The sequence below is a fragment of the Cuculus canorus genome, chromosome 31, assembly GCF_017976375.1.
Source record: "Cuculus canorus isolate bCucCan1 chromosome 31, bCucCan1.pri, whole genome shotgun sequence".
Taxonomy (NCBI): Eukaryota; Metazoa; Chordata; class Aves; order Cuculiformes; family Cuculidae; genus Cuculus; species Cuculus canorus.
The window spans coordinates 134135-145861 of record NC_071431.1 but is presented as its reverse complement, the minus strand read 5'-3'; the positions used below and the strand labels follow the sequence as shown (position 1 = coordinate 145861).

The 11727-nt window shown below is 65.1% G+C and overlaps 2 protein-coding genes across 5 annotated transcripts in view; both read left to right on the top strand.

The window, feature by feature from the left end:
* The first annotated feature begins 318 nt into the window (after window positions 1-318).
* LOC128849620 (sialidase-1-like) lies at window positions 319-9246 on the top strand. 4 transcript variants are annotated; one of them, XM_054052038.1, is made up of 11 exons: window positions 319-469; window positions 869-1014; window positions 1100-1195; window positions 2511-2658; window positions 3302-3395; window positions 3902-4052; window positions 6000-6192; window positions 6676-6935; window positions 7374-7553; window positions 8066-8283; window positions 8750-9246. In XM_054052038.1, the coding sequence occupies exons 1-11, from the start codon at window positions 376-378 to the stop codon at window positions 9123-9125; spliced, it is 1956 nt and encodes a 651-aa protein (XP_053908013.1). In that variant the 5' UTR covers window positions 319-375; the 3' UTR covers window positions 9126-9246. The 4 variants fall into 4 exon arrangements, with proteins under 4 accessions (XP_053908013.1, XP_053908015.1, XP_053908016.1 ...); XM_054052040.1 differs by having other exon boundaries at window positions 7371-7553; window positions 8101-8285; XM_054052041.1 differs by having other exon boundaries at window positions 7371-7553; window positions 8066-8285; window positions 8750-9048.
* A 10-nt stretch (window positions 9247-9256) lies between these two features.
* DDX39B (DExD-box helicase 39B) overlaps window positions 9257-11727 on the top strand; it is a 12193-nt gene continuing 9722 nt past the window's right edge. The window contains exons 1-3 of the mRNA XM_054052043.1: window positions 9257-9371; window positions 9625-9837; window positions 11198-11325. Coding sequence (XP_053908018.1) covers window positions 9627-9837; window positions 11198-11325 — 339 coding nt within the window. The 5' untranslated portion in view covers window positions 9257-9371; window positions 9625-9626. The remainder of the gene's footprint in view (window positions 9372-9624; window positions 9838-11197; window positions 11326-11727) is intronic.

Below are 11727 nucleotides of genomic sequence, written 5' to 3'. Positions count from 1 at the left end.
TCCAACCACCCCATTGCCCCGAATGGTTCCATCCACCCCCCACGTGGTTCAATCCAATCCTCCCCCACCATTGCCCCATATGGTTCAATCCACCCTCCTCCATTGGCCCAAATGGTTCGATCCAACCCCCACCATTGCCCTAAATGGTTTGATCCACACACCCCCCCCCTCATTGCCCCTCATGGTTCAATCCAAGCCCCCCCCTTTGTCCCCACATGGTTTGGTTCAAACCCCCCATTAGCCCAAACGATTCAATTCAATCCCCCCCTCCCTTTTCCTCCCATTGGTTCCGCCCACTCGCTCCTCTCAGGAGGCCCCGCCCGTCGCGCGCGCCTCTGACGTCATCACCGCGCGTCGGAAGTTCCCCCCTCTTTCATGAACCGGCGCCGCCGCCGCCTCCTCGGGGACCCCTGGGGGGGCGGAAAACGGCCGCGGGGAGAGGGGCCGGGGGGGGACCCGCGACCCGATGGTACCGGGGGGGAAGGGAAAGGGGGTTTAGGGGGCCCTCTGGGAGGAGCTATGGGGGTCGGGGGGGCTATGGGCGTTCTGGGGGGGACTGTGGGGGTCAGGGGGGGCTACGGGGGTCGTGGGGGGGGTTATGAGGTCGTGGGGGGTTATGGGGGCTGGAAGGGGGTTATGGGGGGCTGGGGGAGATCCTGAGGGGGCTATGGGGATCCTGGGGAGGCTATGGCGACCCAGGGGGGGCTATAGGAGTCTGGGGGTGCTATGGGGGTTCAGGGGGGCTATGGAGGTCTAGGGAAGCTATGGGTGTCTGGGGGGGCTATGGGGGTTCAGGGGGGCTATGGGGGCCTGGGGGGCCTATAGGGGTTTGGGGGGGTCCCATTGCCCCTCGTGCCCCCCCCCCCAGGCACCCCCGCGGCGGTGGAGGCGGCTCTGGCGGCCGTGGCCGCTCTCTTCCCTCGGCGCCTCTTCGGGGATGCGCTGCCGCCCCTCGTCCTGCGCCATCAGCTCTACGACCTCGTCCCCGACCGCACCGCCGTCGACCGGCACCTGGTGAGACCCCCCCAAAACCCCCAGCACCCCCTCCCTCCACAAAAAAACTGGGGGTCCCCCCTGACCCTCCCTCGCTCCCCCCCAGAACCGCCTGCGCGATGAGGGCCGCGTGCGGCTGCTGCACCTCGGGCTCGGCCCCGACGAGCTGGCGGTCGTCTTCATGGAGCCCTACAGGGAGAAGGTGGGGGGCAAAATTGGGGTCCCCTGGGGGGGTTTTGGGGTCCTTAAGGGGGTCCCCAGGCTGATTTTTAGGATCCCAGGGAGATTTTAGGGTGCCCCAGGGGGTCCCCAGGAGTGTTCTTGGGTCTCTGAGAGGGTCCCCGGAGGTGTTTTGGGTCACAGAGGGATTTTTAGGGTCCTTGGGAGAGTCGCCAGGAGGAATTTAGGGTCCTAAGAGGTGTTTTGGGGGTCTCTGAGGTCAGTTTTGGGGTCCTCAGAAGGTAATTGGAGTATTTGTGAAATTGAAGTTTTGGGAATTTGGGGTATTCGGGAATTTGGGGTATTTGGGAAATTGGGGTCTCCTGTGGGGGGGTTGCGGTCTCTAAGAGGGTCCCAAAGGTGACTTTTAGGATCCCAGGAGGATTTTAGGGTCCCCAGAGGGTTCCCCAGCGGTGTTTTGGGGGTCCCTGAGAGGGTCTCCAAGAAGATTTTCGGGGTCCCGTAGGTATTTTAGGGTCCTCAGGAGGGTTCCCAGGGGTATTTTGGGGTCCTCTGGCGTGTTTTGGCATTCTTAAGAGAGACCTCAGGGGTGTTTTGGGGTCCCCAGGAAGGTCCCTGAGGCCATTTTTGGGTCTCTGGGAGGGTCTCCAGGAGTGTTTTGGGGTTTCCGTGGCATTTGGGGTCCCTGGGAGGGTCCCTGGGGTGATATTCGGGGTGTTTGGGGTCGTATTGGGGTCCCTGGGGGATTTTATGGTGCTCAGGGGGGGTTTTAGGGTCCCCAGGAGAGTCTCTCAGACTGTTTTTGGGGTCCTTATGGGGATTTTAGTGTCCTTTGCGTTATTTTTGGGTCCCTGAGAGGCTTCTAAGGGCATTTTACAGTCCCTGAGATGATTTTAGGGGTCCCCAGGGTGATTTTGGGGGTTCCCAATGGTTTTTTTGGGTTCTAGAGATGTTTTTGGGTCCCCAGGAGGGATTTGGGGTCCCCAGGAGTGGTTTTGGGTCCCTGGGAGGGTTCCTAGAGTGATTTTGGGGTTCACAGCGCTATTTTAGTGTCCCCGGGAAGGATTTTAGGATACCCGGAGGTGTTTTGGGGGTCCCTGGGAGTGTCACCAAGGGGAATTTTGGGGTTCCAGAGAGATTTTAGGGTCCCCGAGGAAGCTTTTAGGATTCCCCAGGGGTGGTTTTGGGTCCCCAGGAGGGTCCCTGATGCCTTTTTTGGGGTCCCCGGTGGGGGGATTTTGGTGTCCCTGGTGGTGCTTTTGGGCCCCCGAGGGGTTCCCCGGGGTTGTTTTGGGGTCCCCGGGGGGGTTTTGTCCCCCCCTAACGCCGTTCCGCAGGTGTTGGCGGCCGTGGCCGGGACCCCCCGCGAGGGGCTGGTGCGGCGCTTCCTGGATACGGCCGTGGCGGCGAGCGCGGCGCTGAGCTACGATGAGGCGCAAATGCGGGCGCTCGGCTTCGAGGACCGCGACATCACGTATGGGGCAGGTTTGGGGGGGCTTCTGACCCCCCCCGGGGCAGGTTTGGGGGGCTTCAGGCCTCCCTGGGGCAAGTTTGGGGGGTCTGGGGGGCTTCTGACCCCCCCGGGGCAGGTTTGGGGGTTCTGGGGGGGCTTCATACCCTCCCCGGGGTAAGTTTGAGGGGGCTGAGAGGCTTCAGATCCCCCCATTTCCTCCTCTGGGACAGATTTGGGGTCCCCAGGAGCAGATTTAGGGGGTCTGGGGGGGCCTTTTGGGAGTCTGGGGGGGTTGGGGGGGGCTCTGGAGTCTCCTGTGCTCCTCTTTGATTCCCTCTGGGGTAGATTAGGGGGTTCTGGGGGGCCTTTTGGGGGGGTCTAAGTGGGTTGGAGGGAGCTGTTAGGGTGCGGGGGGGTCTTTTGGGGGTCTGGGAGAGCTTTTTGGGGGTCTAAGGGGGTTCAGGGGGGTCTTTTGGGGGTGCGGGGAAGGTTTTTGGGGGTCTAAGGGGGGCTGTGGGGGTTCAGCAGGACTTTTTGGGGGTCTGGGGAACGTTTTTGGGGGCTTTTAGGGGCTCGGGGGGGGCCTTTTGGGGGGTCTAAGGGGGTTCTGGGGGGCTGTTGGGGTTCGGGGGGTCCTGGGGGGGCCCCGTTTGACCCCCGTTTCCCCCCAGGCAGTTGGTGGCTCTGGGGCTGCTGACGGTGCGCGACGTCGGCAGTTGGTGGTTGGCGCTGCCGGGGGCCGGGAGGGTCGTCCGCGCCGTGCTGCGAGGTGAGGGGACCCCAAAACCCCCCTGGGACCCCAACCTCCCCCCGGGGGACCCCCAAAACTCACCCCGGGACCCCCAGAACTCCCCCAGGACCCCACTCAGACCCCCAGAGCCTACCCAGGACCCCCTCTGGGACCCCAAACTCCCCCCGGGACCCCAGACCCACTCAGGACCTCCCCCCCCGAGGACCCCAAAACCCCCCCAGGACCCCAGAACCCAACCAGGGACCCCCAGGACCCCCTTAAGACCCCCCAGGACCCCCCCCCAGCTGCCATAGGGGGGTCCCCAGCCCCCTCTCCCTCCCCCCATGGATGCCATAGGGGGGGTCCCCCCCTTTTTTTCCCAAGCTGCCATGGGGGTGTCTCCCCTGTTTTCCCCCCCCAGATGCCATACGGGGGTTCCCCCCCCCCTTTTGCCCCCCCCCCAGATGCCGTACGGGGTTCCCCCCCCTTTCTCCCCCCCCCCAGATGCCATACGGGGGTCCCCCCCTTTCTTGCCCCCCCCCAAGGCCGCCGGGCGCTGTTGGCGCTGATCCGCCGCACTCGGCACCGGGAGCTGCCGCTGGCGCAGGTTTTGGGGGGGTCGCGGCCCCCCCCGGGACTGAGCCTGGGGCTGCGCTTCCTTCTGCACGACCTTCTGGGGGCGCAGCGCCTGCGCAGGTACCGACCCCCAACCGGGACCCCCAACCGGGACCCCCAACCGGGACCCCCAATCGGGACCCCCAGCCGCTGCCTTCTTATCTTCCATCCCTTATCTCTGATCCCTGTGACCCCCAAACCTTGGGGCCCTCTGACCCCCCCCCAATCCTGTCACCCCCCGGGACGTCTGAGACCCCCCAACCCTGACCCACAACCTCTGACCCCCCTGGGACCGCCCCCAGGACCCCCAACCCCTTATCTCAGACCCCCAACCCCGAACTGAGACCCCCACCCTGGCTGCCCCCATGGAGCCCTGACCCCTATGTGACCCCTGACCCCTGGTTGACCCCAGTCCCTGACCTTTATGTGACCCCAGACCCCTATGTCACCCCTGGGTGACCCCTGACCCCTGGGTGACCCCTAGTACCCATGACCCCTAAGGGACCCCTGGGTGCCCCCTCAGTGCTCTCTCTGCCCCACAGCGTCCCCACAGCCTCGGGCCCGATGCTGCGCTTGGCCGAGCCCTGACCGGACTCTTCCCACAATGCTTCGGGGCCAAAGGAAAGGGGGGGGGGCGGTCCCCACCCTGCCATGGGGCACAGCCCCTCCCCCCTCAGCGCTCAGGGACAACGAGAAGTGCAATAAAAAAGGGGTTTGCCTCAAAAATGGTGCTGATATGTTTAGAGGGGGGGTGTCAGTGTGTCCCCACCCATCATTCGCGTTGCCCCTTTAAGGCCGACACCACACCGTTTTGCCACTTTAAGGTTGGACCCCCCAACCTCTGCATTGCCCTTTTAAGGCTGATAGCCAACCTTTGCATTGCTCCTTTAAGAACTGTCGCCGACCGATGCATTGCCCCTTTAAAAGGAGGACCGCACTCTGCATTACCCATTTAAGGCCGAACCTTAACCCCCACATTACTCCTTTAAGGGATGGACCTCACTCTCTGCGTTGTCCCTTTAAGACCGAACCTTAACCCCTACATTGCTCCTTTAAGGCCGGACCCGACACCCTCTTTGCCTCTTTAAGATCAGACCGCGTTTCCCCTTTAAGGCCGACTCCTCCCTCAACTTCGCCGTTGCCCCTTTAACCGCTCTTTTCGTGCTGGTCCCGCCCCTTCCGCTGCGGGTCATGTGACCCGGCCGGGCTGACATGGCGGCGCTCCCGTCCGCGCTCCTCGCGCTGCTCCTCGCGCTGCGCCTCGCGATCGGCGCAGCCTCGCGCTGGGTCGCGACCCCCGAGTCGGTACGGGGTGGTGGGGGGGGTGGATCCGAGCCCCCCGGACCCCAAAGTGCCCCCCCGGACCTCAAAGAGCCCCCCCGAGCCCCTCGCAGGGCCACACAGAGACCCCCAGGGCCCCTCCTCGTCACCCCAAATCCTCTATCGCCCCTCACTCCCCCCCCCAGTGCCCCCCAACCCCTCTATAACCCCCTATTCCCCCCCAGTGCCCCCCAACTCGTCTATAAACCCCCGTTCCTCTCACCGCTTGTCCCCCAACCTCTCTATAACCACCCCAGTGCCCCCAACCCCTCTATAACCCCCCCATTCCCCCCCAGTGCCCCCCAAAACCTCTATAATCCCTCATTCCCCCCCAGTGACCCCCAACTCGTCTATAAACCCCCATTCCCCTCACCACTTGCCCCCCAACCCCTCTATAGCCCCCCCCAGTGCTCTCCAACCCTTTCATAGCCCCTCAAAGCCTCTATAACCCCCCCATTCCCCCCAATGCCCCCCCAGTGCCCCCAACCCCTCTATACCCCCCCCAGTTCAGCCCCCAGTACCCCCCAACCCCTCTATACCCCCCCAGTTCAGTCCTCAGTGCCCCCCAACCCCTCTATAGCCCCCCAGTTCAGCCCCCATTCTCCCCAAACCCCTCTATACCCCCCCATTCCCCCCCAGTACACCCCAAAGCCTCTATAACCCCCCAGTTCAGCCCCCAGTGCCCCCCAACCCCTTTATCCCCCCTAGGTTCGCCCCCGCGTGGTGCGGGAGCAGCTGCTGTGGGTGAGCGGGGAGGGGCACGGGGGGGTCCACACGTTCCGGGTGCCTCTGGTGATCGTCACCCCCGGGGGGGCTCTGCTGGCCTGCGCCGAGGGGCGCAAGCGCTCGCCCGACGACGTGGGGGCCAAGGTCATCGCCTGCCGACGCTCCCCCGACAGAGGTGGGGGGCTGGGGGGGGTAAAGGGGTTCTGGGGGAGGGAATGAGGGGTTAAAGGGGTCCTGGGGAGGGAAATAAGGGGTTAAAGGGGTTCTGGAGGGGGCTTAAAGGGGCCTTGGGGAGTGAAATGGGGGGTTAAAGGGGTCCTGGTGGGGGGAAATGAGGGGTTGAAGGGGTTCGGGGGGGGGGGAATGAGGGGTTAAAGAGGTCTGGGGGGGAGAATGAGGTGTCAAATGGGTTCTGTGGGGGGGTTAAAGGGGTCCTGGGGGGGGAAATGGGGGGTTAAGATGGTCCGAGGGGGGGTTAAAGGGGTCCCGGGGGGGGGGAATTGGGGTGTTATGGGGGTCCTGGGGGCAGTAATGGGGGGTTATAGGGGTCCTAGATGGGGTTTAAGGGGTCGTAGGGGGGCTCGAGGGGGCTCACGGGAGGCTCAGTGTGTTTTGGGGGGTCGGGGGGGTGTCTCAGGCTCCCTTTTCCCCCCCCCAGGCGCGACGTGGGGACCGACGCGGGTGGCGACGGACGACGGGTGGTCTCCGGACGGGCTGAGTTTGGGGGCGCTGGGGGTGGCGGGGGGGGACGTGCTGCTGCTCTTCGCCCGCTGCGCCCACCCCCCCCAGGCCTGCGGCCCCCCCACCACCCAGCTCCTGCGCAGCCGCGACGACGGGCGCTCCTGGGGGGCCCCCCAAAACCTCTCGGGGGTCCTGGGCAGCGAGGTGTTCGCCCCCGGGCCCGGCTATGGCATCCAGGTATGGGGCGGGGGGGGGGTTTGGGGGGGCACAGGGTTTGGGGGTCATAGGAGGTACGGGGGGGACACGGGGTTTGGGGGTCATAGGAGGTACAGGGGAGACACGGGGTTGGGGCGGCACAGGGGGTTTGGGGGGCACAGGGGGTTTGGGGTGGGCACAGGGTTTGGGGGGGGCATAGGAGGTACAGGGGGGATACGGGGTTGGGGTGGCACAGGGGGTTTGGGGTGGGCACAGGGGTTTGGGGGGGCAGAGTGCCCAGTTTTGGGGCTCAGTGCCCAGTATGGGGTCTTGGTTCCCAGTTTAGGGGCTCAGTTCCCAGTTCAGAGGGCTCATTCCCCAGTTTCGGGGCTCAGCCCCCAGTTTGGGGGCTCAGTTCCCAGTTCAGGGGCCCGGTCCCCAGTCTGGGGGCTCACTCTGGTTTTGGGGTCCCCCCAGAAGCGCCTCCCCCCCGCGCGGGGCCGCCTGCTGTTCTGCGGCCATGGGACGCTGGAGCGGGACGGGGTGCGGCTGCTGCTCAGCGATGATGGGGGGCACAGCTGGCGCTGGGGGGGGACCCTGCCCGCCATCCCCTTTGGGGCGCCCCGGCGCCCCCACGACTTCACCCCCGACGAGTGCCAGGTGGGGGGAAACTGAGGCACGGGGGGTCCTGGGGGGGTCCGGGGGGTCCGGAGGCGTTTGGGGGCAGCAAGATGTGTGGGGAAACTGAGGCACGGGGGGGGTTTGGGGGGCATCTGGGGGGTTTGGGGTCACCAAGGTGTGGGGGGAAACTGAGGCACATGGGGGTTTGGGGGGCACCTGGGGGGTTTGGGGTCACCGAAGTGTGGGGGGAAACTGAGGCACGGGCAGTCCGGGGGGGCTGGGGGGACCTAGGGAGTTTGGGGGGTACCGAGGTGTGGGGGGAAACTGTTTCGGGGGTGGGGGTTCCATTTTTCGGGGTGTAGGTTCTGCTTTTTGGGGTATGGGCTCCATGTTTTCAGGGGGGCTCAACTTTTTGGGGTTCAGGCTCCATTTTTTGGGGTTCAGGCTCCACTTTTCAGGGCGGGGTCTCTATTTTGGGTGACGGGGATCACGTTTCGGGTGTGGGGGTTCCATTTCTTGGGGTGGGGGTTCCATTCCCGGGTCCCCCCCAGCCCTACGAGCTCCCCGACGGCTCCGTCGCCGTCAGCATCCGCAACCAGAACTTCTACCGGTGCCGGTGCCGCATGGTGGCGCGGAGCTGGGACGGGGGGGCCTCGCTGCCCCCCAGCGCCGTCGCCTTCGACCCCGTCCTCGTGGACCCCGCGGTGGCGGCCGGCGTCCTCGTCACCCGCGGCCTCGTCTTCTTCAGCAACCCCGCGCACGAGAGCCAGCGTGAGGCGGGGGGGTTTGGGGGGGATCGGGGGGATTTGGGGGACTCGGGGGTCTCGGGGGTGGGGGGACAGGGGGGTTTGGGGGGGCTCAGGGGGATTTAGGGGGGTCCAAGGGCTCAAGGGTGGGGAGCAGGGGGGTTAGGGGGGGCTCAGGGGGATTTGGGGGGCTTGGGGGGTTCAAGAGTATTTGAGGGGGTTTGGGGGGGGTTAGTGGGTGGGGATTTGGGGGAGCTCATGGGGATTTGGGGGGGGCTCAGTGGTGTGGGGGGAGCAGGTGGAGCTGGGGGCGTGGCTTGCTATGAGGGCGTGGCCTGGCGCGGTGTGCATGGAGTGGGCGTGGCTTGTCCTGAGAGGGCGTGGCCTCAGAACAAGGAGGCGTGGTCTGAGGCAAACTGGGCGTGGCTCGTTGCACATGGCGATGGTGGGGGGCGTGGCCAGCGCTGACTCCGCCCTTCTCCCCTCCAGGGGTGAACCTGACGCTGCGCTGGAGCTTCACGAACGGCACCACGTGGTGGGGGCGGGGCCTGCGCGTGTGGGAGGGGCCGAGCGGGTACTCCTCGATGGCAGCCCCGCCCCCCTCCGCCCAGGACTCCTCCCCGCTCCTCTACCTCATCTACGAGAAAGGGCGGAGCCAATCCACCGAGAGCGTTGCCTTGGCGACCATCAGCATCGCCGGGCCGTGACCCCCCCAATAAACCCTATTCGCCATTCGCGGCTCCGCGTTATGCCCGAGGGGGCGGGCTCTGTCGCCATAGCAACGCAGCGAGGCGGGAGCCTTAGGACCCCAGCGGGGCTGCCATGCGCGGTGCCTGCTTGGAGCGCGATGGTTGCGTGGAGATGAGGGGCTGCGTTGGGGCCCCCGTGCGGTCGCGGAGGGTCAAGAGGGAGAGGGAGAGCGCGGGGAGGGTGAGAGAGAACCCGGCGGGGGCGCGGGTTGGCGCGGGCGCAATCAGGCGATCGCCACGGGCAGCCCCGCGCTGAGGGGCCTTGAAGGGAAGGCGGGGTCCTCGGGCGCGCGCGCGGGACCGGAAGTGGCACTCGCATAGCCCCGCCCACTCTTTCCGGTCGGTGGTTGTAGCGCTGGGCGGTAAGTGATGGCGGCGCGTCCGCGCTTCGCCATCGGCCGCGGATCGCCTTCCCCGCCGCCCATCCGCGCTTCGCCACGGCCGATACCCATCGCTCTCCTTCCCCCGCGCCCGCCGCCGCCGTCCTTTCTTTCTTCCGTCGCTCGGCGCGGCCGGGAGAGCTCGGAGAGCGCCTCGCAGCCATTGTGGGAGCCAAGATGGCGGCGCGGGCGGGCGCTCGGCTCCCCCCTCATTCTTCTCCGCCTCCTCCCGCAGCGATGGCGGAGAACGACGTGGACAACGAACTCCTCGACTATGAGGATGACGAGGTGGACAACGCGGCGGGGGGCGAGGGGGCGGAGGCGCCGCCCAAGAAGGACGTGAAGGGCTCCTACGTCTCCATCCACAGCTCCGGGTTCCGCGATTTCCTTCTTAAACCCGAGCTGCTCCGCGCGATCGTGGATTGCGGCTTCGAGCACCCCTCGGAAGGTACCGGGGGGCCCCGCAGGGACCATAAGATCCTCCCCCGGCGCCCCCCAAGCTCTTCAGCCCTCCCAAATCCTTCCCCAGAGCCCCCCAAGCTCTTAATTCCTCTCCGAATTCTCTTTCGGGCCGCCCGAGCTTGTCAGTCCCCCCTCAGATTCTCCCCCAGGGTTCCCCAAGCTCCTCAGTTCCCCTCAGATCGTCCCTCAGAGCCCCTCAAGCTCTTCAGCCCCCCCAAATCCTTCCCCAGAGCCCCCCAAGCTCTTAATTCCTCTCCAAATTCTCTTTCGGGCCGCCCGAGCTCGTCAGTCCCCCCCAGATTCTCCCCCAGGGTTCCCCAAGCTCCTCAGTCCCCCTCAAATCGTTCCTCAGGGCCTCTCAAGCTCTTCAGTCACCCCAAATTCTCCGCCGGAGCTCCTCGAAGTCTTCATTTCGCTTCAAGTTCTCTGTAGAGGCCCCCCAAGCTCTTCAGTCTCTACCAAATCCACCCGAGCCTCCTAAGCTCTTCTGCTCCCCCAAATCCGTCTCCGGAGCTCCCCAAGTTCTTCAGTGCCCCCCAAAACATTCCCAGGACTCTTCTTAAACCTGTCAGTGCCCCCCAAACCGCCCCCAGATCCTCTCAAACTCCTCGGTCCCCCCCCCAAATCCTCCCCCAGGGCCCCCCAAGCTCTTGAGTTCTCTCAGAGTTTTCTGTAGAGCCTCCAAACTGCCCCCTTCAGAGCCCCCAGATCTTTCTCAAACCTTTTAGCGTCCGCCCGACTCGCCCCAAATCTCTCAGTGCCCCCCAAACCGCCCCCAGAACCCCTCAACCTTGCCAGTCCCGCATCACATCATCCCCAAAACACCTCAGTGTTTACCAAACTGCCCCCAGACCGCCCTCAAACCCCTCATTAACCCCCCCAGACTCCCCTCAAACTGCCCCAGACTCCCCTCAAACCCTTCATTGATTCCCAGGCTGGTCCTAGATCGCCCCAAACCTCTCAAAATGCCCGGGACTCACCCAAACTACCCCCAGACCACCCTCAAACCCCTCATTGATTCGCAGACTTCCCCCAGACTCCCCTCAGTGCCCCTCAAACTGCCCTTAGACCGCTCTCAAACCCCTCATTGACCCCCAAACTGCTTTCAGACTCTTCTCAGTGCCCCACAAACTGTCCCGGATCCCCTCCAGACCGCTCTCAAACCCATTGTTGACGCCCCAGACTGCTCCTAGACCTCCCCAAACCCCTCAGTGCTCTCTAGACTCCCCTCAGAGCCCCCCTCAAACTGCCCCCATATCCCTGCTCCCTCTCTCCACTCCCCCCCCCCGGGTGGTTTTGGGGTTCCCTGGCGTTGCTGACACCCCCTCTTCGTTCTCGCCCCGCAGTGCAGCACGAGTGCATCCCGCAGGCCATCCTGGGTATGGATGTGCTGTGCCAGGCCAAATCCGGCATGGGCAAAACCGCCGTCTTCGTGCTGGCCACGCTGCAGCAGCTCGAGCCCGTCACGGGGCAGGTGGGGGCCCGGGGGGGTCAAGGCGGGCATTTGGGGGGGGCTTGGAGCCTGTGAAGGGGTAAATGGAGGTTTGGGGGCATCAAGGAGGAGCGTTTGAGGAGGAGAGAGCTCATCTGCGGCTTTTGTGAGGGTCGGGGGGGGGCATTTTGGGGGGGCTGGAGCCTGTGGGGGGGGCTTTAAGGGGGGGTCCATAGGGGGTGTTGGGGGGTGGGGGGAGCTGGAGAGTATAGAAGCGCAAATGGGGGTCTCGCGGAGGTGTAGGAGGGCGTTTATGGGAGATTAGAGTCTCTCATAGGGCAGGGGGGGCTTTGGGGGGGGCTGGAGCCTGTAATGAGGCAAATGGGGGGTCAGGGGAGGCGTTTAGTGGGGCTCAATCCTGTAATGGGGCAAATGGGGGGCTCT